At 35.3% G+C, this 27,953-nt stretch overlaps 1 protein-coding gene across 4 annotated transcripts in view; it reads right to left on the reverse strand.

Moving 5' to 3' along the window:
* The window catches only part of STXBP4 (syntaxin binding protein 4), a 182,774-nt gene that overhangs the window by 47,092 nt on the left and 107,729 nt on the right, over nucleotides 1-27,953 (reverse strand). For all 4 annotated transcript variants that reach the window (XM_030881608.2, XM_030881607.2, XM_060291045.1 and 1 more), the window contains 4 exons: nucleotides 26,563-26,739; nucleotides 20,024-20,140; nucleotides 19,491-19,540; nucleotides 17,797-17,930 (listed from right to left, as the gene is read on the reverse strand). In XM_030881608.2, the coding sequence (XP_030737468.1) occupies nucleotides 17,797-17,930; nucleotides 19,491-19,540; nucleotides 20,024-20,140; nucleotides 26,563-26,739 (478 nt within the window). The remainder of the gene's footprint in view (nucleotides 1-17,796; nucleotides 17,931-19,490; nucleotides 19,541-20,023; nucleotides 20,141-26,562; nucleotides 26,740-27,953) is intronic.

Below are 27,953 nucleotides of genomic sequence, written 5' to 3' on the forward strand. Positions count from 1 at the left end.
AGCCTGAACTAAACCCTTCGTTAACAATTCATAAAAGGATTGAAGAAGTCTTAACTCTGTCATTTCCCACCATGGTTAAGCCCAGCACATGAATCACTTCTGATTAATCAAGTTTAGTTCAGATTTGACTCCTGAATTGTAAATTTAAAAAGTAATCCAGGGGCTTCCCTGGTGGCGCAGTGGTTGAGAGTCTGCCTGCCGATGCAGGGGACACGGGTTCGTGCCCCAGTCCGGGAAGATCCCACATGCCGCGGAGCGGCTAGGCCCATGAGCCATGGCTGCTGAGCCTGTGCGTCCCGAGCCTGTGCTCCACAACAGGAGAGGCCACAACAGTGAGAGGCCCGCATACCGCAAAAAAAACAGAAAGTAAAACAAACAAACAGAAAGTAATCCAGGTGCTGGAAGATGATACCTTGCCATCCTAACAAATGTTCTCATTATTTAGGTCTGCTTCCCTTTGCAACTGCTTTAGAACTCTGAACTTCAGATTCACTGATGGCAGAACTCTGCTGATGAATTACTACTGTAAACTGTGATTGGGCTAGAGATACAAATATTCTAGTAAAAGCTTATTTTTAAATAATCGTGTCATTGCATTTCACTAAAGAGAAAACAAATAAACAATGGTTTCCACTCCAAAGAATAAAAAAGAGGGTACAGTTAAAAATTCAGAAAATATGTAAATAAAATTTGCTTTTCTATTTGGGAAGAAGTACATAATTAGTCCCTCTTTAAAAGAAAATTTCAAGACCATGAACAGAGGCAACACAAGTGGTCACACAAATGTGACCTTCCTCTTAGCCAACTCCTAACAAATGAAAACACACAAAGAACTAGGAAACTGACAGCTCTGCTGGATTAAGACCGTCCAAGCTTTTTGTTATCCAAATCTCTAGGAAGTCATATTACAAATTGATATATTTTTCTTATCTTTGGATTAGAAAAAAAGAGCTAGATGATTTAAGAACTATGTTTAATATATTGCATTTATATTTTTAAAAAGAGCCAATGTGTTTCCTAAGGAAGTCTTTGAAGGTTGATTTACTGCAAGATACTTAGAAAAACCTGCAGCAGTCTGTTTCCTTAAGTTAATGTCAATTCACCATCTTCTCAAGCAACAAAACAATAGCACTTTGCTGTTTATAAAAACTCTCCAACCCAAAGCACAGCGATGCACTTCACAGAACCTTGTCAGTACCTTATCAATAAAGACAGATCCACCTTTGGATAATAACCTACATTACAGTACTAGAACGGAGAAAAGAGGTTTCAGAAAAGAGTAAGGTTGATAAAAAACTTGCTCACAAAAAAAAGAATATTATAGATACTTCACCTATTTTTTTCTGAGCCCCTAAACAGGAGAGTAATTGAAAGGGTGCCAAAACACTCAAAAGCAAGGTTGGCTTTGGGAAATATAACTATAATTGTCATACGCAAATGACCCATTGAGTTTGATTGGGAGAACTCAGGGCTTACTTTTGTTTTCGATCATGAAGCCATGAGAGAGGTGTTGCAGCTTTTATGGCCATGTTCTTCTGCCTTGATGCTATTTGACCAATTATTTTAACCAAGAGGCTAACAAGGCGATTTTTCTTAATCTCCCCTTTCTTTAAAGATACTTGAAATCAATTATTCGAATCCTTTCCTTAAGTAAACAAAAGAAGAAACTGCTTTCCCTTGGGTTCTCTATTACTTAAATAGTTCACATTTAGCCTAGTCTTAGAAACGTTTCTGTCACAATAGTCTGCACATAATGCACACAGTTGTGATGTGGTGCCCTAGGGACATATTACTGTTAATGGCCCATCCAGTCATTTGATTATCATTGTATGGTTAATGGCTTCAGGATAATAACTCTGATACAGACAATCAAATGCTTTAATTAGTTTATTATCCTTTTTAATTTCAGAACAGAGTCAGGCCATGTTTGACTTTAATGTGGGGGCACAGTGCAGTGCAACTTTAAGGCCACTATAGACAAGTACAATCCTCAACAGGGTTCCTCAGTTTCTCATATTAGCTCAGTATCCAGGAGTAGAGGTGGCTCCCAACCTATATTATATTTGGAAACAATATTTGCATCTTAAAACCAATGAGAAAAGTAGAGAACATTAGGAAAATGATAACTAAAATAATGAAAGTGATGAAAAGTCTTGCAATTGAGTGCCAGTGGAGGAGGAAAATAGAACAAGTAAGTTTGGAAAGGTGGAAAGAGTATGGGATCAACTCTGTTTTATATGCCAGATATTAGGACAAATAAGTTTATGGAAGAATTATTTGTTCCTGCATTTTATAGATGAGGAGACTGCGGTGCAGAGTGGTTATGAAACTCATCAAGAGATGGGATTTGAACCCAGGCAATCTGATTCTCAAGCTCATGCTGTTGGCTACTATATTCCTCCTCCCATTATAGAAAAAAATAACACAAAAGTGTTAGAAGTTTTAAAAATCTGAAATAAAGGACTGAAAGTAATTAGGTCAAAATGCAAACAATGATTGTCTCTTGGTGGTGGAGTGTGAGCAATTTTCCCTGCTTATTCATTCTTTTCAGACCTTTTCAAAATAACAAAAATAAAGTTTAACCCATTTTTATGTCAGCAGATAATAAAATAAAAATATTGTTGGCTTAACTAACATTTTCCCTTTTATCTTAGCACTTCTCAATTTAAAAAACTATGCACACGCTTAATGACACTTTGTTGACAGCTATCAGAGCACACTGCATTCCTCACTAGAAAGTCACAGAAACCTGGGCACAGGCAGTAATTTGTTTAAATTAAGGAACTTCTACCATATGCTGTAAGATCCGTATAGATCCAGTTCAATTTCCTTTATCTTTTTTCCTTAATCCAATACTTTTTAAACTACTGAGTTACATAACTGATATTTATAAAATGACCAAGAGGTCCTTAGAGATGTTGAAATGCCTTATGAATCACAGAGGAAAGATTAAACTGACATTCAAGTCAGTGTTGGTGTAAAATGTATTCCTGCCCTCGCCAATCTACTGAAGCTTCTCTCTTAAAGGTCACAAATGCTTACAATCACAGCCAATCCATTTTTCACATGTTGTCCTCTTGTTATCAGCACTTAGAACTGCTTAACACTCCCTTTGTGAAATTCTCTTCTCCCTGAGCTCTTTTTTGTTAAGCTCCCCATAATCTCTTTATTCCTACTCCTGTCATCCTGACTGCTCCCCATCTGGCCCCTCTTCTTCTGAGCTGTCCCCAAAGGACTTTTCCTTCTTCTCCTGTTACACCCTTTCTCTGCCATCTTAGGGCTTCAACTATCAGAACTACATGAATTGCTCCCTAAACAACATCTCTAGTCGTGACCTCTCTCCCACCTCCCTCTTGATGTCTACCAGCATTTCTAACGTCTAATACAGAACTGGTCCTTCTGTCTTTCCTTCTGAGTTCCTTGTGACGTTTAACGGTTCTACCACCCTCCAATAATCCAGGCTTGAAAATTCGTGTTATTTTTACCTCACTTCCTTGTTTCTCTCTTCAGCTGATGTTTAGTCCTACACAGGCTACCTCTATGATCTTAGTTTTTTTACTTAACACATATTGAATAACAGCTGTAGTAATTTTTGGGGCTACAGTGGTGAACAACACAGTGAGGACCCTGCCTTCCTGAAGTTTATGTTCTGGGGGGGCAGACACAATTTCAGATGGCAATCTGTGCTATTAGAAAAACATGAGTAGAGGGATCATGAGTGATTGGTAGTGATGACTGGGCTAGTATTTTAGATAGAGTGGCCAGGAAAAGCGTCTTTCAAAAGAAGACATTATAGCATGGACCTGAATGAAATGAAGGAGTAAGTCTTGTGAAGATCTGAAGGAAAAAGATTCTAGGAAGTTGGAAAAGCAAGTGCAAAGGCACTGGGGTGGAAATGAGTTTGGCATGTTTGAAGAATTATAAAAAGATCAATGTGACTGGTGTAGCATAAGCAGGGGAAGAGTAGTAGAGAACTAGTCAGGGTCAGAAATGAAGGACCTTTCAAGCCAGGGTAAGGAGCTTGGATCTTACTCTAAGTGTGATGGGAAGTGATCAGAGAGTTTTGACTTGGAGAGTGATGTAGCATGATTTATGTGTTAAAGACCACTAGACAACAGACTGTAGGGAGAAATAATATAGTGCTTGTTAAATTTAAAAAAATTAACCATGTTCTTAGGCATTACACATGACCCCTGAGCACTTATCAATTCATTTTTAAAAAAAGGTTTCAATTCTACAGGTATGTAATTTCCTAATTCATAAATAATGACATTATGAGTTGAAATAGTTTCATTTCCTTAGTTTAGATTAAAAAATTACCATGTTTTTGAAATGGACATTAAAAGCAATGGAGTATACATTTTTGCCCATTTTATACTTATAGGTTACATAAATGAAACTATAACAGGGCATTTGTCATCAGTAATGTCCAACAAAGCAATTAGGAATTAATTAATGAAAGTATTTATAAAGAATTCACAAATTGTTAGTAATGAGGTACAATGTATCATGCATTCAATGTACCAAACAGAAATGAATAATGTTAAAATTATGTTTCCACTGGAGGTCTACAAAGAAGGAAGCTGACAATAAAATGAATGAAAGATAAAGGCATTCCAATTATTGTCAGGTTATAAAAAGTTTGTACTTTTACGTGATGTGAAGATAGAAAATGGAGACATAACAAGTGAGTTCATTATGTCATTTGGAATCAGACAATTAAGCTTTTGGCATTTACCAACACTGACCAAGACTCATAAAACTAAACATGTCAAATATATCTCAATTAAAAAAAAACTAAACACAACTCTGTAGACTGAGAAGGAAAAAAGAGAATTATAAAATTATCAGTATTCATGTTAGGTTTTATAGATTCCTTTTATGAACAAAAAGCAATTCGCTCATCTCTGTACTCTCAGCATTCATTCATTTACTTCCTTGTACACATATAAGTGTCACGATTGCCTTTTAATTCCCAAAAGTCTAAGAAGGAAAAGGACCATAGTAGGGAGGGATGACTTTCCTTCTTTCTCATTGGATTTATAGGTGAGGTAACTTAACAAGGAATTCATTCATCAGACAGTCACTGACCATCAACTTATGTGTCATGCACTGTGATAGGTAGTGGGAATGTGACATGTGAATGAGACATCACATGGGGAGGAGGAAGACCTGTTTCTCTCAGCTCATGCCACCACTTCTAACATAACAGCAGCTGTCTGCTTCTGGAGGCCCTTGTTTTAACTATGCTTGTAAAGGAGTATCCTTCAAATTCCCCCAACCTTCCTTTGACTGGATAGAAAAGAGTTAAAGAGGTGGCGGAGATAGAGAAGAGTCATCTCATGGGGAGTCTGAAGGTTGACTCAAAGCTCTAAAAATGTAATTTGTATCTTTAACTCTAATAGAAGGAATTTTTTTTATTCCAGGGAAAATTCTAGCCTTGCTGCTTTGAAGGTCATTTTCTCAACTAGGAAGGTAGAAGCAAATGGCAGTAGTTATGATATTCATTTTCTATTGCTGTGTAACAAACTACTGCACACTTGGCAGCTTAAAATAATACATATATATATTTTTAATCTCATGGTTTCTGTGGGTTGAGAGTCTGGGCAAGGCTTAGTTGAGTCCTCTGCTTAGTGTCTGGTAAGACTGTGGTCTCATCTGAGGCTCGACTGGGGAAGGTTTTGGTATTGTTAACAAAATTCAATTCCTTGTGGTTATAGGATCCAAGGCTTCAGTTTTCTGGCTGTCAGCCTGAGGCTACCCTCAACTCCTTGCCATGTGGGTCTCCCAACATAGCAGTTCACTTCTTTGAAGCCAGGAAAGAGTGAGAGACTCCAGCAAAACGAGCACTAAAATCTTATGTAATGTTATCGTGTACATCCTGTCATCTTTGCTGAGTTCTACTGGTTACAAGTAAACCACAGGTCCTGCACATACTCCGGGGGGGGGGGCGGTGGAATCACACAAGGGTACCAACACTGGGAAGTAGGGACCATGGAGACCACCAAAGAATCTGCCTAACACACTACTTAGACTTTTCCCCTCTCTATATTAACTTAACATACCAAATCTTCTTTCTCTTTGTTACTGCTTCAAATATAGCTTTTCTCATCTTTAATTAAAAAAAAAAAAACAACTTAATACTGGCTTTAACATTCCTGTCACTGTTCTGAAGAGTTTATGTTAGTTCTAGGTTGTTTCTTTGTCCAATATTTGTATACTTTTTAAACATCTAAGCTCATCAAAGAGTTCTGTGAAGTTTCCCTTGATTTATTTGTATATCACTACCTTTTCTTTCCTACTGAGACTATAAGTAATTGTGTACAGTACAGTTCTTCTTTTAGGATTTCTTACCCCACAAGCTACATTCCCATTGATGGTTTCTAAACATGAGAACAAATCCATTTTATCTAAATTTAAAACAAAACAAAGCAAGACAAAACTGCTTTCATGGAATCTGTGGTATATGTCCAAACATGTACAAACATAAACAATCACATCCTTTCCATATTCTTTTGGAAGAACTACAATTCCAGCAGATGTTACACAAAACAGTTGAAGTGCTTCAGTGTTACAACAGCTTGGCATGCACTAGTTAATGATTTACTTTGAGAAAGTATCATTCGTACTCTTTTTCTGCCTGGGCTGTTGAGGTCCACTCTTACAGATTTACTTTGGTTTCTTTCTTTTTCATCTCTAATGCTCTTTGTGGTGCATCACTCACAGTTCATGGCTTTCAATAGTATTACTCCCCATCTATCAGATTTGTTGCTTTGAAAAACAAGGTTGCAGCTGATGATGTGTGGTACCCCACCTAGGGTCTACATGTACAAGAGAGAAGAGGTGATTCCGCTGTTCCTCAAGTCTCACCTGCCTCATACCTCAGCCTCAGGGACATTCTCAGTGTTAGCAGAGCCAGCCTCTCTTCTCAGTGCCTGATACACAAGTATGCAACGAATATTTGTGGAAGGAACTGACTATTTGATATCTCTTTGCACATACAGGTGGATATTTCTGTATATTAGATTCATGCATATGAGTAGGCGTTTATTTCCATAATAGGTTCCTAGAAGTGAAACTGAAGGGTCAAAGAAAATGTACATTTTAGATTCCTAGAGACACAGATAGACCGTTCTCCAAAAGAGCTGAACTGACTAGCATCTATCAACATTGTGTGAGTGTGCTGGTTTCCTCATGTGCTCACTAACACTACAGACTGAGGGTCATTGTTAATAGATGGCCCTCTGGTGAATAAAAATGAAACCTCATTAGTTTAAGTTCACACCTAAGAAAATGATATTAAAACATATATGTTAAACATATACGTTAAATATATATATTAAATAGACATTAATCACAATGTTGAAATATTAATATTTCATGAACCTACTGTGTGCCAGGTACTGCTTTAGGCATTGCCTAAATTGTGCTGAACAAGACAGTCAAGATCCCTGTTCTCAGGGAGCTCATATTTTAATAGAAGAGACAGAAAATTAACAAGAAAATAAACAAAAAATAGATAGTGTACAGTCGTAAGGAGAGAATAAAATAGGGGAGTGAAATAGAGTATTTGGAGGGAGAGAGAAGGCCCAAATTAAACAGGTAGTTAGGAAAGGCCTTGCTGAGAAGCAGACAATGAGCTGAGGACTGAATGATACAATGAGCTGGACCTCTGTGTCCAGACTGCTCTCTTTGTTTTTCTCAAACGTACAAGGTACCTTCCTGCCTCAGGCCTTTGCACCTTTTGTCTGGAACATTCTTGCACCAGATATCTATGTGGCTTACTCCTCCCTCATATGGGTGAAATGCCTGTCAAAGTTGTGCAGAGAACTGATGCCTAGTTATACCCATCCATGGGCACTTTCAGTATTTCTATCATCTATAGAAGGTCGGCAAGGCCTCCCTCTCCACGGACAAGACAGTAAGAAATATGAGAGTCCTCGAGGCTGCCAGTTAGATACACATTTTCTTTATTATTTCAAACTTTATATCCATGAAAAAAAATTGAGTTGAAGCTGGGTTTCCTATTCAAATTTTTACTGCTATATTAAAGAGTAAAATGATACTTTGGAATTGTTTTCAGGGATTTTAGCACATCATTTTTATGTGTGCTCAGTGATTTAATAATGATAAATTATATAAATCTACATTAATAGAAACCTTTCTTCACCTTCCAAGGTTTCCAGCTTTCCAAAAAAAAGAGGGAGGAAGAGAATAGTTGATCATATCAGACTAGGTTGCGAGGACAAAACCCTTTTACATAATGACAATGAATGATGAAGATTATGACTATAATGAGATAAAATAATGATATATTATAATGATGATATGAGCCACTTTATAAACATTAACTTTAATCAGCTAGTTACTTCAGTTAACATTATCTTTAATCCTCATTACAACCCTATGAGTTGGTGATATCTCCATTTTTTTTTTGCGGTACGCGGGCCTCTCACCGCTGTGGCCTTTCCCGTTGCGGAGCACAGGCTCCGGACGCGCAGGCTCAGCGGCCATGGCTCACGGGCCCAGCCGCTCCGCGGCATGTGGGATCTTCCCAGACCGGGGCACGAACCCGTGTTCCCTGCATTGGCAGGCGGACTCTCAACCACTGCGCCACCAGGGAAGCCTTCTCCATTTTTATAGGTGAGGTAAATGAGACTCAAGAGAGCTTACATGAACCTCTTTTGGGGCTTTTGCACAAATCTATTAGGTGTTAGAGCTGGAATTTGAATCCAGCATATGGTCTTTTCACTATGCTATTCTGCCTCTATAATAGTAAAAGTGAATCTATCTTTTTGACAAAGATATTCATTTAGGGTGCAAACAACTACTTTTTATGTAAAAACTAAAGACAATTTCACAAATGTTACTTCATTTCATCCCGTAATGTAATAAGCTGTGATGCTCATTCTTTTCATTTTGTAAATGGAGCAAAAGTGCAGTTGAGGAAGTTACCTAAGGTTTAAAAAATCTTATCCAGGAATTAGGTTTTCTCACTCCCAATGCTGTATCTACTTTGACTTTAACTTTCATTAGCATTTGGGGGTTATTATAAAAGAAATGAGAAACATCAATAGTATTTATAGTCCCAAGATCTAATCATTTTAATGTAATTGGTAATCTTGGTTGGATGAGTTCAGAAGGTCATAAATTTGTGAAAAATATTATTAAAGATTTTAAAGTTTTTATTTAGGTACATTTATTATTCTCTCTTTATACAATGTTTTGTAAATGATTCCAAAGAGCTTTTCTTTATTTATTTACTTTAATTAATTTATTTTATTTTTCGCTGCACTGGGTCTTTGTTGCTGCACTTGGGCTCTTCTCTAGTTGAGGCGAGTGGGGGCTACTCTTTGCTGCGGTGCATGGGCCTCTCACTGTGGTGGCCTCCCCTGTTGGGGAGCACCGGATCTAGGTGTGCGAGCTGTAGAGTGAAGGCTCAGCAGTTGTGGCACACAGACCTAGTTGTTCTGCGGCATGTGGGATCTTCCCAGACCAGGGCTTGAACTTGCATCCCCTGCATTGGCAGGCGGATTCTTAACCACTGCACCACCAGGGAAGCCCAGAGAGCTTTTATTTTTTACTGTGAGGTTTCCATGGTGTTTAAAAATTTATTTTACTTAAGGATGCTTTAATTTTTAGAAGTAACAAATGCTCACTCTAAAAATAACAAAGAAAAAAACAATCAAACAATACAGAGGTTTCTAAAAAAAAAAAAAAAAAAAAAAATGATACTCTCCCAATCTGACCTCCTGAGAAAACAACTATATCACTGAGTCAGGTATCCACCTATACCTGATTGAAATTTATTAAAGCTTCCTGAACCAATGTAATCTGTTGCTTTATTCTGAATATTTGTAAGACATGAAAATTAGTCAATGATTCTAATTAAAATAAAAAATGAACTCTAAAACATATATATATATATATATATATATATATATATATATATATATATATTTTGCGGTACGCGGGCCTCTCACCGCTGTAGCCTCTCCCGTTGCGGAGCACAGGCTCCGGACACGCAGGCTCACCGGCCAGGGCTCAAGGCCCAGCCGCTCTGCGGCACGTGGGATCTTCCCGGACCGGGGCACGAACCCATGTCCCCTGCATCGGCAGGCGGACTCTCAACCACTGCGCCACCAGGGAAGCCCTAAAACATAATCTTATCTTTACATAGCACTTTATATTTTACAAAGTGCTTTTATACTAGTTCATTTAATCCTTGAAACTATCTTATGAAGATTGTATCCCCAGTTTAGAGACAGGAAACCAAGACTCCGAGAGGTTATCATATTTGATCATATCTAAGATAACAATGAATATAAGGCATCCTGCCATTTTAGATGCTCCCAAGGAAAAAAAAAAAAATTCTGCCAATTAATTGCGATATAATGACTTAACTATACCCCTGTGAGACTTATAGGACTTAATAGTAGAAGGCCTAGGTTAGGGTCCTGGCATTGTCCTTTCCAAGCATGTGACTTAAGTAAATTAAGTTCTCTGACCCTTAATCTTTTCAAATCTTTTAAATTAGACATAATAATGCCTATCTCACAGGGTTGTGTGAGAACATATTGATGTAAAATGGTACTTTTAAACTGTAAAACTCATAAAATTTAAAAAATCTTCTATATATTTGGTATTATTATTTTAAAATATATTATTTGTAATAGTAATATTAATATTCTGTTGTTGAAGGCAGGGACTTCTGGATCTAAATTGATATTTTATCATATTAAATAATCATTAAAGCTGTAGCTGTACACAAGTGCTACTGCTGCTGTCTTTCTTGAGATGAGTTAATACTTTGTCCTCATATGAACTCTGGAGAACACCTATTCCATTAACCTAAAAGAACGCATTCAGTTTGAATGAGGACATTTTCAGGTCTTGAGGGAAAATATTTCTTTCTGCCACCATTTACATTTTGCTTGTCCAGTTATAGGATAGAAACATGAACTATACTTTAGACATCCTATTATTATAGTGAGTTCTAACTGTGCAAGGAATTAGTTTCATTTTTTGGAAGAGAGCAAATTCACTACACTTTACCATCTATGCCTCTGTAATTTCTGAAGCATTCCTTGTATTTTTTCTGCTTTTGTGTTGGAAATCATTTTATGTTATAGTCTGTTCACCATGTTAGTACTAAGGTATACAGCCTTTTACTTAATTAAATCCTAGATATTGTGCATTCTGCAACCCCCTTGACAGCTATATTCCTGCTTTGTGTGAGAAATTAGGTCTTGCTTGTCTAGCCATGCCTTCATACCTTACGGCTGCTGGCAGTATATGTGATTAAAGTATATATCTGAAATACTGTCCTGTAAATGATCTTCTGTGAAAACACATACGATGTGGTAGCTCTGGGATTGACTCACCCTGGATATCTGTTTGTGTATACTAAATACTGGAAACGTGGTAGCTTCCTGATTTTTATGACTGACAAACTGTATTATGTTTGCTTCCTGTGTACCAGTAGAGAATAGCAGATGGTTACTACAGATTTGGTATTATTAAATCATTTCAACACTTCAATTCTCAGTAACTTGTTTAATGAAAAAGGCAAATACCCGACACTTAATTAATGTGCAGAAGGGGCAGTAGGGAAATATGAGGTAGTCTGAGATCCAAGATGATGACAGGCAATTGCTTTGTGCTTGTGGACTTTTGGTTACTCATTGACCCGATATGCAATGAATATCAAGTTTAAACATTAATACTGAATTTCAAGTGTTCCAAAAAATTATACATGCTGACCAACTTCTCTTTTTAAAAATGAACATCTGTTCCTTGCTACTCCAAACCTAGCCCATGCTACTACCATCTCCTATGTAAATCATGTAATAGCCAACTAGTCTTCCTGCTTTCTTCACTCTTCGCTACTCCTACAGTCCAGTTTCAAAAAACTGCCTGAATGATCTTTTAAAATGTAGACCAGATCGATCACGTTATTCCTTCTGCTTAAAACCATTAATGGCTTCTATAATACTCAAAATACAATCCAAACTCCTTCCTGTGGTGTTCAAAGCCCTATACGATCTGGCTGCTTTCTAAATCTCCACCCTTACCTCCTGCTACTCTCCTACTTGCTCATATGTATCAGATACCCAGGCTTTTTTTCTATCCCTCAAATATGTCAAGATCACTCCTATCTCAAGGCTTTTAGAGTTGGCCTAAAAAACTCTTTCCATATAGGTTTCCTCCTGGCTGGATCTTGGTTCAAATGTCACCTCTTCAAAAAAGGAGGAGTAGCATCCCCACTTACTCACATTCCCTTACACATCATCTGGCTTATTATATGCCTCACAGTCATCACTGTCTGGAATTGTCACGTACTTATTTGCTAACTTGTTTGTCCATCTCTGCCCTTACAATTTATTTAAGCAGCTTGATAGCAAGGATTTTGTTTATGCTGTTATCAAAGGGTCTACGTCAGGGTCTGGCACATTGTAGATACTCAATAAATAATTCATGAAAGAACGAAGTAATGAAACTAAGTGAATCTAAATGATTACCTTTTCTTAAGTGATATATTTTTCCCTCACTATTTTTTTTTTTGGAAATAAAATTGTGCCAGGAAAGAAATTACTTATTTTTCTTGAGGCTAATAATAATTTTCCCACTTAAAACAAAATTGAATAACTCAAGTATAGTTTATTTTCCAGAAACGACCCAAGATTAAATTTGATATATTTTCTTAATGGAACATTATAGCAGTAACTTACTTTCAATTTGCAACAATATAAGAGAATATGTGAGTTTGCCATTTTCCTTGAATGGTAAGACACCACAAATATTTACAGTGGTTATTATCTGGCTCTGAATAACCAAGTCACTAGAGAATAGGTCTGTCTAAAAAAACAGGTGAAACTGTCTCTTAAATGGCATCAGATCACATAACCTATTCCCTATGCGTGAAACATTTTCCCCAATTCTAGGAGAAGAAAGATATATAAATAATATGATTACTTTATGGGAAGTAAATACCATAATACCCATTCTAAATAGTAAAGCTGACTTCCAAAGATATATATATATATATATATATATATATACATACACACACACACACACGGCTATACACACATGGTATATATATATATACATGATAAATTCATGTTGGTTAATAAAAATATGCTTTGAAGGAAATAAGGAAGGCAAAGATGAGAGTCTGAGACCTCGAATAAGTACAATGAGAAGATGCTATATCAAGTGTGAGCTTTGGATCCAAAAGAAAAATTGTGAAGGCCTTTAAATATTGCAGTACTGCATTTCCCCTTTTTCTCAAAGAGCCTTTTTCCATCTGCCTAAATAACTTCTAATTAGCATCAGAATGTAAAGACAAAAAGCAGCTATTACTGACATTCTAATTTTAAAAGTTAAAATATTGCTAATTTCAGACAGGAATATCTAAATTGAGACAGGAGTCTTACATAGACAAATATGTGTAATCGGATGGTTGTTGCTTGGTAGGGGAAAAGTTCATCTTTATTTTCAATGGGTTGAGTAAAAGCTATATAATTATTCAACCAATATGTAACAGTTGAACATCCATACTTCTGCTTTTATAAGAAATGCCACAATGAAAATACTTGTATATACATTTTTAAGCACATCACTGATTATTTTCTTTGCAAAAATACTAACAGGTGGGATTATCAGGTTAAAATATTTGACCATTAAAATTTTCTTTTAACTTTCAAAAACACTTTTCAAATAGACATTTTAAAAGCTCTTGATATATACTGCAAAACTGATTCCCAAGAATGTTGTGTCAAGTTATATTCCCACCTGTAGTGATGAGAACACTTATTTTCAAATTTAATTGGTGGCAGGCCCAGATGGCTCCTAAACTGAAGGGATTTTTATTTTTGTTTAATGCCTTATACGTGAGTAAGTTGAGAAAAGAAAGTGTATTTTATGCTGGAAGGTTCCTGCTCCTTGCTTCCTTCGCTCTGGCATCATTTGGGCCCTCGTGGGTGTTTGAACTTTTGCTCCAGCTGCTCACGTCGATCCTGTGTATCTCAGAAGCTGAAGACCCCAGTTATTATTATAGTTTTACCCTCTGTTTTTGGTGCAGGGAGGCGTTCCTTTCTCGGTTTTTATCTTTTGAACACACACAAAATTTTAAACGTCATTTCTAAGTGTAGGAACAGAATGGCATGAGATCACCCTACCATCTTGATCCTGAAGTCTATTCTGAATCTTGACAGCTATCTCCTATTTTCTTGAAAGTGGACTTTTTCATAATCATATATTTCTATGTATACATATATATCTATTTGTTTATAAGAGCTTGAATGAACTGTGTGTGTGTGTGTTAGATGTTTCTCTTTATACAAGCCTTGAATGTAGACAGCTCTCTACTCAGAATTGGTTTTTGACCCTTGCAAAAATATGTGGATCCCTGGCTGCCCTGACACTCAACCAAGTTGTTGATGAGGGTATGATCTAAAGCTCAGGCTGGAGGCTGGCCCATGTGCATTGCATTGCAAGTATAAGGACAATGCATCAGTCTGAGGGGAGTGAGTCGTGAGCCAGGACCAGAGGCGGCTGTGCAGAGCAATGTGGCCTGTGGTACAGAAGCTGCTGTGCCAGTTTCCCTTTATATTTATTTCTTTACATACATTTCTTGTATGCCCCAGTGTGTGCCAGGTCTAAAGTGTGTCTAGGCTGACTAAAGGACCAAGCCCCAGATGGCCTTCTGCTTGACACAGAAACTGTGTGGACCCTGAGGATTTCAACAAATGACACTGACTCACCAAAATAATAGAGTAAAAAGAGTCCATCTACCCCCTAGCCAGTCTTTGACTTTATTCATTACCCCTTCAAATTAGAATGCATTAAGGGGTGCCCTCCTGTCAGGGTTCCCTCCAGTTATTCCCATAATTGCTATTGTTGTTTAGCAGAGGACCTTCATACTTCTCTTCTATGTGGTCCTACCTGCCCTATGTTGAAAAGTTTTGGGGATTTGCCTGTAACTGCTAGTGCTTTTGAAGACTTCCCCCCTATTTTTATATTCCATTGATCATTTCCATGGGAAGGAAGGTAGAAGCCTGTGTTTACTCTGCCGATTTACCAGGGAGTCAATAAGTTCTCTTTTTATAAAAAACCTCCTATTGGATATCCAGCCAGATATTGTTTGTTTGTTTTTTTCCAGATATTGTTTTAATATGCATTTTTTAAAAATAGAACTGCCTCTTCCTGCTTTCATTACAGAATTTTGTTAATCTAGATGTCAATCAAATGAAAATTACACTTTAAAACATGTAGTTATTTCAAATAAAGATGACACTAAAGCATTGCAATACTGACCATGTAAATATTGATGGAGATCAATATAAGGGCCTCCAGGGGTTCCAGTACTGATTGAAAATGCCTATTATGTCTACATACTGTTTCACTGAAGGTAATGTAACAGAGCAGATCTAAGTTTCCTTATAGTTAGCAATAAACAACTGAAAGATAAGCTGCTGATTCAGACATTTAACCGCAGTTTCCTGTGATGATTACATTCTAACTCAAAATCAATAATAGCAATAAATGTTATATATTAAGAAAAGGTCTCATCTATCACATTTTCAAATGTATCAAAGTTAAACAAAGCTTTAGAAAATAATTATATAATGCTTACCATAGAGAAAAAGTATTCTTTAAATTAATTACTATAGATAGTAATGTGGTACCAGCAGCAGTAACAGCCATTTATAGAACATCTTATACTTTAAGGTACTTTACATGTATCTCATTTAATCCTCCAATCCTGCCACTTCAGATATTATAATCTCTACCTTTTATATGAGGAAACAGGCCCAGAGGTTAAGTAATTTGCCTAATGAAGTTGGATGACCAATTGAGGTGCTCTCTGGGGGACCTCCAGGGAACATCAGAGATTCTGAGGCACATTGTTTATGTGGATTCAAAGTGCTGCTTGACTCTTGGCTGCCTATGTCATTCATATACTTCTCCACTGCTAGAGGTATTCTTGTGAGAGATGGATGGCCATGTTTGCAATGCTGTAGAAAGCATTCGTGTTCCCTGTAATTTTACATCAGGGGTTCTTAAGTTGGGATTCATAAACACTCTGAAAATGCATGAAAAAAATGTGCTTAATTGCATATTTCTGGGAAGAGGACTTTCACCAGATTTCCATGGAGTCCATGATCCAAAAATGGTTCACAATTGTCCTCTAGATATTCCTTAGTGACTGGTTTTAACCTATAAGACCTAAGAAATCTTAATTTCATTTCTGAGGAAATTCCATAGTATAACATCCTGGAGTATACTTAAATTAACAAGAAAGTGGAGGCAATTACCCAAATGAAAATTTCAAATTGAAACTTGAAATAATCGGATAGCCATGGCAAAGGAAATGAGGTGGAGGCTGTGGCTGAATTATCTACCACATGATAGCAATTTTCTCCTTTTCATTACAGATGGAAAAAGCTACTGCTTAAAGAGAAAGAAAAATGAGCTGAGCTTATCTGAATTATCACACTGAAAAAGATATGTCACATATAATTACAAAAGTGCTGGGAAATATGCAAACATTAGCAATTGTATTTCTAAATAGGAAGACAACTTAGAAACAATTTGCTAGTTTTAAGCAGCGGAGTGGGTATAATCTTATGACAGATAAAAAGTGAAGATGTAATTTTCCACTTTTCTTCCAAAGAAGTTCTGCTGAACTTCAAAAATTTTCTTTGAATAATCATGTTTGACAAATATAAAGGTTAATGCTAGCAAGGTAATTAAAATTAATGATTGCAATGTCCACTGGGCTATGTCTGTGCAGGTGTTTTCCTCCACTGTTCCCATCCTAGCTTAAAAATGTCTGATATATAAAATTCTGATCTTACACATAATACATTAGTAGTGGCTATTTTCATCCCTCCTAAAAAATAGGAGCAATGTGGCCTGTGGTGGTTACTGAGAACACGGAGGTTACTGAGAACACGGCTGACTCTGGGGGTGTCCAGTGGTTACTGAGAACACGGCTGTCTAAATAACTTCTAACTAGCATCAGAATGTAAAGACTAAAAGCAGCTATTACTGACATTCTAATTTTAAAAGTTAAAATATTGCTAATTTCAGACAGGAATATCTAAATTGAGACAGGAGTCTTACATAGACAAATATGTAAGGAGGTTACTGAGAACACGGCTGACTCTGGGGGTGTCCAGTGACAGATCATGCAGTCCCTTGAGAGAGGTATTCTCTTAGCTCTGAAGAGTAGGGAACTCGTTCAGCTGCTCTACAGCCCTTTAATTCGTTACCCTGCTGACTGCCCCAGGGTTTGTTCCTAGCTTTCCCTGCTTGTGATCTTGAGGGTTTTTCATGGTTCTACTTAACTCACTGTCTTTCACCTTTATTGTGTTCTGGGGTCTCTTGCACAGCTGGGCTGTATCTTCAATCTTATTCCATCTGTTGTATATTATTAAAAATTTCCTCAATGTTGAGTCCAACCTTCTAGGTTTCCAGTGCTGTTGTGGATTTATTTTTATATTTATTCTTCCATTTCAGAGAGACTTTAGATGGAAGTAGAGGTAAAAAAAAAAAAAAGGTCTTAATCAGCTATCTTCTGTTGGAAGCCATTTTGAGCACTTTAAATAAAGCAAGTATTCTCCCCCTACAATTGGTTGCATTAAGATTTTTATCGATAAGCTATCAATTTTACTGTAGGCAAACCAATGCATTTAACAAGATTAAACTATCAAACTTGAAATTTTCTTCTTTTGTTTTGCTAAATAAGTTATTTTTAAGCACATGAAAAAAATGCAGAAAACTTACAATCCATATCAAGTATGGCTCGGACAGATTTAACAAGTTCCTTAGATTCAAGTGCCAGCGTTGCTGGGATGTTACGTCCACTCCTTCCCAGTGGTGTGAGGGACGTCTGGGAAGCTAACATAGCTCTTCTTTCACTATGGAAGCAATAAAATAAAGCTAAACTTATTACACAATGAATAATATCTATCTTTGCTAAGTCTGAATTCTTCATAGTTATGAAATTGTACAAAAATTTTTGATTTCTGGGAACATTGTATTCTTGTAACCATAATCGAAATAATTCCCACAAAATAATATTTCTGTTTTCAATTCTTTATTATATAATAAATAGGCATATTTAAAAAATTAGGTTTACCTTATACATAAGGAGGAAGGGATAGAAGGATAGCTTCCTCCTAAATCATTTGTTTGGCTTATTTTGTGAGTGCTTGTGTTATGCTAACATGATTTGGCCTTTTATTTAGTTTTGTAAACACTTAAATTAAGCACTTAAACATAAATTTATTAAAGAGACATTTACTACTACTTCTAGTAATATTAAATATAAATTCAATATGTATATTTGCTCCTGAAATTCTCTCTTAAACTCTTCCATTTGCTATCCCTAAATCTAAAAAAGCCTAGAGCATTTATACCACTTTTAAAAAATGCGAAAGTCACCTGAAATGAATGCATTCTGATACAATTAAAATGCAAGGTTTTACTTTTACCATTATGCTGAAACTTTTACTTGAAAAGAGACAATTTTAGACTGATGACAAAGCCATCATTACTTATAATGCATCTTCCTAAGCATGATAGTATTAATTCACAAGGAGAAACTAAAGCATCAATTCTCAAATTCAAATACAGAGCCTTTATTCCGTGTAGAATACCAAGGCCAACATCCATTACAGATGATATAGTATATTAAAAAGACTGAGCCAAATTTTACTAGTGTTTAACTTTCCAAGATGTAGCAAAAAGTTGCTTAATGTTGCTTTTTTTTTTTTTAAAGTTGATGTATAGTTGATTTACAATGTTGTATTACTTTCAGGTGTACAGCAAAGTGATTCAGTTACATATATTAATGTTGCTTTTTAAAGTTACTTTTGTTCTGTGAACCTGCAAGGGCAGGCTCTGGCTTTTAAATAGTCATTTTTAATACCAAAGCTTTTGAATTATTATTCAAGGTCACAATGAAACCTTGGGTGGTGGGAGTTTGGGACATGTCTAACCCATACAAGCGGAATCTGACTGCTGAGTATTTTAACATCATACTGAAAATAATCATCATGGTATTCACATAATTATTTTACATCATAAGCAGCATAGATAACAATAAAAACATCAGATTTCACCTGAAGAAATAAAGTATTACATTAAAATGAGTTTAAAGGTGTACTACCATATGTACTACCATGTACTACGATATTTTTCTAAATTCAAAAATGCTATGTGGAAACTTAAAATATAATGAATCATCTTCATTTATTGAACTGCTGTTTTCACAGAAAAGGGTGGAGTTTTCCTATGTTTCTGCAAGCATATGTTACTAGAAGTAGAACTACATTGCTAGTGGTAGTCTTTATAAAAGGAAAAAAATTGCTTTGACTATCTTAAGACTTTAAGAGATTTTAGTATTTTAGCACAAGTACCAGATGAAGAATGTAATCAGTGGCCATACTCTGCAGAAAGCACTTAAATTTTCTTACCTTAAATTTGACAAAGGAAGAGAATTATCACAAAATACTTCTTGAATAGCCTAGAGACAAACAAGAGAGTGAAGGTGATAATGTAACTTTGATAGCTTTTTAAAATGTTTTCTCTTGCTTAAATAATATTTATAACCCCCTCCACCCATATGATTAAAAAGGTGTTATATAGGGGAAAAAATCAATTACATTAACATACAATTCTACTCAGAATTATAATACACAGAGAAACATTTCTTTATAGGGTAGTTATCAACTAATGTTTACATAGTATCAAAAGTTAAGAAAGTGTTCATTAAAACATAGTATATATTTGGGATCATATTACCCTGTCTCAATTATTTCTCTTAATCTGTATGTTAGCTGGTCTTTTCATTATCTAAGCAATTTAAAATCTGACTGTAAGTCACCATTGCTGTTTTGAGCCCAGAGAATGTTTCACTAGCCATCAAACGCCATGACATTTACCTGTATGTCAGTTGTCTATGCATTTCTTAAAAATGGACATAAAGTGATGTAACAGGAAAATTTACCTCTACAAAATGAAGAAGCTTTTCAGTGGATGCCTCAAAAGTTTTTCGAGCCATTTCTGATTTTCGCAATTGGCAGTCAAGTACTGTGATTCGCTTTCTTAACTCCTGAACACTTTCCTGGACAGAGATATCAAAAGGAACATATTATACATTTCTTCAATTTTATACTAGTGGCTCCTATTTTCATTTTTTATTAACTAATATCCAACATTACTATATCATTTATTTTCTCTCTTCTTGTACATATCTTCTTGTTTTGCGGGGTACTTAACTAATTGTATATTTTTAAAAGTTAAACTGCACAGGAATGCTGCAAACTTTTTAAGATAAGCTACAAATAACTTTTATTTTAATAAAAGTTATATAATAATACATTTATTATATATAATGTTATATATAATACACTTTAATTAGTTTATATTATATTCTTATATTAAAATACATTTTAATTAGTTTATGGCATTTCTTGACAACATGGTTACCAGAGGCTGACGGAAACCCGTATTAGTGTGGCACAATCCAACATGCTGAAGATATACATAAATTTTTTTTTTTTTTGCGGTACGCAGGCCTCTCACTGTTGTGGCCTCTCCCGTTGCGAAGCACAGGCTCCGGATGCGCAGGCTCAGCGGCCATGGCTCACGGGCCCAGCCGCTCTGCGGCATGTGGGATATTCCTGGACCGGGGCACGAACCCACGTCCCACGCATTGGCAGGCGGACTCTCAACAACTGCGCCACCAGGGAAGCCCTATACATAAATATATAATATAATATGACCCAATGTAAAGCTGAGCTGACGGGGAAGTAAAAGAATTCCAGGAAAAGTGAAGGAATTTCATGAAGATAAGCAATAGCAATGCTGAATGAACCCACTGAAGTTAGAGTACACTGTAGCACAATTTGATCTCAGGGTATTTGCTGATCCTTGGAGGCCTATAGTTTGGGGTTTCATCAGGCACAAATGGCAAACAGGAGAACTTTAATGGGTGAATTAGGGAGAAACAAAACTTTTGATTTTGCCTCTGGTGAATGGTTAAAAAAGTGTCCCCCGAATAATTGCCAACCACAGTCCCCCAACTCATGCAGGTTCCAGGTCAGAATTTATATTACCTGTGTGGCCTGTACATTCATAAGCTGAAAATTTAGTTTAAATTGGTCCCTGGCTGGTAAAAGCAAACAAAAAATTTCTCTAGTGGGGTTATTTGCTAAACTCAGACATCAAAGAATGCCTACATTTAATGTATCAAAAGAACATGATCTCAGCAAATAAGCTACTATGGATGAAAAGTCAGCTGAAGGAAACAAATTATAGGATCAAACCTATAGAGACAGCAGCTACTGAAGTGATCAGATACAGAATATAAAGTTATGTTTAATATGTTTTAAAAATTAAGAATTTAAAGCATAATAAAGAAACAAGAAACTATCAAAATAGATCCAGGTGACATAAAAAATAGATCTGAAAAGTAAAAATACAGGGAGGGTGGGAGGGAGATGCAGGAGGGAGGGGATATGGGGATATATGTATATGTATAGCTGATTCACTTTGTTATACAGCAGCAACTAACACAACAATGTAAAGCAATTATACTCCAATAAAGATGTCAAAAAAAAAGCAGTAATAATTAGAAACTCAATTTATGCATTTACTATCCAATTAGATACAGATGAAAAGAGAATGGGTGAACTGGAAGGCAGAGGTAAAGAAACTTCTCATAATAGAGCATAAAAATAAAAATGGAAAATATGAAAAGAGAAAAAATAACCGGAAGAAGATCTAGCATACATCCAATCTGAATTACATAAGACAGACTAGAAATAATGAAAGAGGAATAGGTCAGGATAAAAGCTTAGGGTTTTTCAGAAATGGTGAAAGACACTGTTCCTCATATCAGGAACCTCATTCCATGAATCTCAAGCAATATAAATAAAAATAAGTGAACACATGACTGATCATAGTCAAACTGCTGAACACTAAAGATAAAATCATCTAAAAAGAAACAACAGATAGCAAACAAACGACAGACTGACATCTGATATCACAACCATGGAATAAAAACACTGAAAGAAATTCAGTGCCGATTTAACAATCTAAATGTAGCAAAAATATATTTCAAGAACAAGAGTCAAAAAAGAAGTTTCCAGACAAACAAAAATAGAGTTTATTACCAATAGATACTCACTATTTCTAAAAGATGAACTTCTAAAAGATGTATTTCAGGAAAAAAGAAAGTAATTCTAGCAAGGATGTCAAATGAAAGGAAGAATGTTGAACAAAGAAAATGATAAACATGGAGGTCTATCTAAATGAAGGTTGACTGCACAAAATAAACTGTAATAGTATCTAATTTATGATGTTAAAAGTCAAGAAAGAACTAAAATACTTAGTTAATAGAAATTAAGCAGAAAGGGATGATTGGATTTATGTTTTAAAGTCCTTACAATATTTAGAAGAAGTGGAAAGCCAGTGATTAGTTTTATAATTTAAGTTAAAATAGAATGTTAACATTTCTAATATAATCTTTAAAAATTAGAAACCAAGTGTCTAACTTCTAAACTAGCAGAGTAAACTAAATGAAATGGGAGTAGGGGAACACAGGAGAAGTCTGACCCAATCCAAAAAAGAAAAAAAAAAAGGGAGGCAAAAAATGACAAACAACTAGAAAATATGGGACAAATAAAATGCACAAAATAAAAGGGTAGAAATGAAGCCAAGTGCATTTGTGAATAAGAATGTAAATGGAAAGACCTTTCCAATTAAAGGTCAAAAATCAGTAAAATGGGGAAAAAAATCCAACTACCAGTTGTTTATCATAGACACAATTAAAATATAAGGACACTGAAAAGTTGAAAGTAAAAGGATGGAAAAAATACATAGGTAGATACCAAAAGAAAGCTGGTATAACTATTTTAATATCAATCAAAAATAAGCATTAAGGGGGAAAGAAGATTGAAGAGTCACAACATTTTCGTAAAAGGATGATAACATAATTCTAAGCTTGTATGCAATTAAAAACATTACTTCAAATATATACAGAAAATTTTAAAAAGTAATCACAAGGGAAATTTTAACTTATTCCCTGACAAAGAAATTAATATGACTAGAGAAGAATTGAACCCCACAATTAATGATCCTGATCTGGTGGACTATATAAAACAACACATCAAATGATTGCAGAATTCTTTTCAAGCTCTCTTTGAATATTTGTAAATATTGGTCAGACAGTAAGCCATGAAGCAACCATCAATGAATTCTGGAGTTATCTATAGACTAGATTCTCTGGCCACATGCAATTAACCTTTCTGTTCCTCAATGATGTTTATGAATCAAGACACAATCATAAATATGTAAATTTCCCCCAAATTATATATTTAATGCATTTTCAGTAAAAATGGCAATCGTATTAATTTCTTTTGATGGAATTTATAATCTGAGTCTAAAATACATATAAAAGATCAAAGGGTTATATAGCCAACACACTTTTAAAGAAAAAGAACTAGACAGGTTGATCGGATCAAGATTTAGAGTAAAAGAGACTTTTGAATGAGCGGTGCTGGTATAGTTGGCCATTCACTTAGGATAAAAAAGAAAGAATGAAATGAATCCCCACCTTATACAATGACATAAAACCATGACAGAAGGATCAAAGTTTTAAAACTTTTAGAGACAAATATAAAAATATCTTTGGGAATGGAAGGACTTCTGGAAAGACACATGAGAGAAAAGACTGAGAAGTTTGATTACTTGAAAATAACACCTGTTCATTTCACCAGAGGGTGAAAAGGTAAGCTATAAATTCCAGAGAGGATTTTTACAACATAAAATATAAGATAGGTTAGTAACCAGAACATACAAACAATCACTACATGTGAATATAAAAAAGACAAATAACCCAGTGGAAAATGGTTAAAAGATATGAAGAAGCATTTCACATAGAAACACAAATGCCTAATAAATGCATAAATATTAACTCAACTGACTATCTGGGACAAGGGGCAAAGCCCTGGTTTATTGCATTTGGGGGTGTAAATAACCCCACCATGGCTGATTTCAAGCTAACAACATGATGTGTTGAACATGCAGTTAAGAAGAAATGCACACAGTCAGCTCTCATAAACTAGTACCAGCTGGTCCCAGCACATCAGTAGCTCAAAATCATTAGAGAAATTCAAATTAAACCACAATGAGATACACTTATTACACCTAACAGTTTGATAAAAATTAAAAGTAAAAGAAAGCAAGCATCAGCAAGGATTTGGGGTAAACGGTAATTCTCATTCATTACTGTTGGGAATAAAATTGGTTCAAACACTTTCAAAAACAATTAGGAATTGCCTAATTGTAATTAGTAAAGTTGATCATACAATCACCATTCAACCTAGCAATTCCACTCCAAGATATGAACCCAAGAGAACTGTTACACATGTGGAGCAGGATATATGTACAAAACTGTTTTCAGCAACATTGTTCATAACAGAAGAAAACTGAAACGATTGGACTGTCCATCAAATACAGAATGGACAAATATACTGTAATATATCCACTCAATGGAGTACAAAAAAGCAATGAAAAGACATGAACTAGCTATAAACTTCAAATAGATGAATCACAAAAACAAAATTTTGAGTGAAAAACCAAGTTGGAACAATAAAAGTAGTATATTTCTATTTACATAAAGTTGACAAACAGGCAAAATTAAACAACATATTGTTAAGGGATATATACATAGGTAGTAAAATTATCAAGAAAATGTTTAACACTAAATCCAGGAAAGTGGTTTGTTTACCTATGAGGGTGAGGGAGGGGGATGCAATTGGAAAGGGATATTGTGGGTCTTCGAAGGTACTGGTAAAGTTTTATTTCTTAAGCTGAAGGTGAAAAAAAAAGTAAATATAGAGATAATATAAGGGAAAACTTGTAAGAAAAATAATATTGTTACAAAAAGAATATGCCTTAAAAATGAATATTGAATCTGAATCCTGTAATATCTTGGTCAGTGTCTCTTCAAGCAATCTCAAACAATTAAAAACAAATTTCCTTCTATTTCTCCACTGGTATTGGGTTTGGAAAATGTTAAGATGCTCATGTATAACATCTCCTCTTTGGGAAAAAAAAAAAAAGATTATCTTCAGAGACAGGTTAATGGTTTAGTTTAGGATTTTGTTAAGAGGAATGGCATGAGACACCATTATGCTAAAAAAGAGAAGAACTGAATTAATTATATTACTACACGACTTAGGACAAAAACGTTTCTCAGCTAGGAGCTGGAAGAAAGAATAGCAAATAACTTATGCTTTTAAAAAAATGAATAAATTCATGTGAACTCCTTGAATGTTATATTATTTAAAAAGTATTTTTAAAGACTTGATTATCCCTCCAAAAGTAAATCAAGTTATTATTAAAAAAAAGTACTTTTAGTGTTTTGAAAATTCCCAAAATATTTTCAGAATCATGTTAAAGTTACTCATGAAATAAGCACATATCTCTGATTTCAGAATGTAAACACTGGGTCAAGAATAATAAATACAAGTAATATTCCTAAGTATTTCTGCTGTCTCAAGTAATGTTTTCCCCTTGGCCTTGTGGTATTATCAAAGGGTGACAGGAATGTCAACCTTCTTTTGGGATTGGTTTAAATGGACAGATGTGAGAAATATATTAGCGATTCTTAAGAGCTAACCGAAGAAAATTTCAGATTTTCTTCTGTATTTTGCTTTTCTAAAACTGGTTTCATTTCTACTTGGTATATTTAAAGTATTTAACTCTTTTATGTTTAAATAAATACACACAAATTTTTCAAATTTGTTTTATGTTCTCTTGAAAGATGACTGTATTAGAGAGATATAAACACTATGGTTATAAATGAACTCATGAAGTTATAAAATATCTATTTCAATTTATTTAATTTTCTACCTTACTTCAGTGAAATAAAAATGTCTGTTACAGTTTTTGAAGACCATTCAATGAGTGCAGTATGTCTTAAAAAATCACATAATGAAAAAATTCACATTAAAAAAAGTTCACATTGCCTTCTGCAAAGCATTCAGTATTTCACTATTGAAATTGGAGTCTGCTAAATTCAAACTCAAGTTTCTTTCTATTAATTATCTTGGGCCTTGGGCAAAAAATTCTTTAACTTTCACACTTCCTTGAGTGCTCTAATCAAAGAGCAAACCCCATCCCTAGACTCTCCTCCTCCCATCCCCACAGGACAAATTAGCAAGTTTAGGAAAAAGGAGGAAACCAATGTAATCAATTAAATGTTAAATAGTTCCAGGACTCAGTGCCTGAGCTGTACAATGTTGACCAATGACCTGAATAAATTTGGGCACATACTTTTGCATCCCAAAGCTATCTGGATAAACGGAGGCTCATAACCTTCACATTACCCCCATCATGACACATCATCCTATCACTGAATTATAGAAGACAAACACTGACCTAGTTTAGAAGTGCAGATGAAAAGAAAATGAAAACAGGATACATGACAACGGCAAGGAAACCATGGTAACTAGAAGAGAGAACTGTTTTGCTTACTTTATTTTGGTCAGAATAATCAGCAAGCTGAGCCTTCAGCTCTGTAATCTCGGCCTCTAACAGACGGACCACTTCTTCATAATCCATTTCCATTCCGTGTGCCTGTCTCTGTGCAGCTTCGGCAAGATGAAGCCGACTTCGCAGGGCTCTTGTTTCTTCGACCACAGCTTTGGCTTCCTAAAAATTTCAAAAAATAATGCCATTGAAAAAAAAAACATGTAAAAACAATTCAGTGGTTTAAACAAAATATTTTCCTCCTTCCTGGAAGTTCTAATTCTAAAAGTGAATCAATTATACATATGTTTCTCACATCTCAATTTGAAAATTAATATTCACGTTATTTTATTGTACAGAGTAGCTGCCTGACCTTACTTTTCCTTTCTTGATTTCTTAGAAAACTTTCAGTATGGAATCTCCAACTTCACACATCTAGCATAGAATTTTGAAAATAAGAGAAACAAAGGAGAATTGAAAGTGGAAAATAGAAGATTAAGAATTAGCTGAAAAGATAAAAAGAGTAGGCTTCTACAAAAGTCAAGCAGGTGGTAGGCTCATGTTCTAGGAAGGCTCTTGCAGCTTCATCAGATACTGCTGAGAGATTTATAGTGTTCAGGGCTTCTCCGTGGTCCAAGTGCCAGGAGCCAAAGCTTATTCCTAGACATCAGTCTAACTGCTACTTCTCCATTTTGATTTAAGCCAAAAGGTAGAATTCAGTAGCAAAATATACAGCTATTTCTATGGGATGCAATGTTCACAATACATTTATTAACCACATGTTACATCTCAGGTAATTCATGCGTCTTCTCCCATTTAACATTTAGAACAACACTGAGGGAAAGGCATTATTAAAAACCATTTTATACATAATCAAACAGAGGCTCGGAGAGGTTACATATCCTATCCAAGGACACATACTAGTGCCAGAATTTAAACCCAGGTTTACCTGACTCCAACATTAATGTTCTTTTCACCATTTTATTCCACCGCTAGATGACAAACAAACACAAAAACAAAACAAAACTATATAATAGCTACATTCTCCACCTTAGGAAGAGGATGGTATGGGCAAAACCACTTGCTCTCTCAAAAATGTGTGGTGTTGGGTCAATAACAGTCCTCCAGGACACCAATATAATTTAATATGGCACTTGTTATAATGTAAACCGCTTCTTTTTCTTCACTTGATGCAGAAATCTCTTTTCTCTGCAATGGAACTTTCTGCTACAATTGCCATGGCTAATATTCAACTGTGGCTATTTTAATTTTCTGGGAGCTATTATAGGATACTTGCTTTAGTTTGAGCCTAAGGGACGGTTAGAAGTATTTTTACTATAGGACATATATATATATATACATATATATATATTTTTTTTTGCCGTACGCGGGCCTCT

This window comes from Globicephala melas, chromosome 20, assembly GCF_963455315.2.
Source record: "Globicephala melas chromosome 20, mGloMel1.2, whole genome shotgun sequence".
In the NCBI taxonomy this organism is placed as follows: Eukaryota; Metazoa; Chordata; class Mammalia; order Artiodactyla; family Delphinidae; genus Globicephala; species Globicephala melas.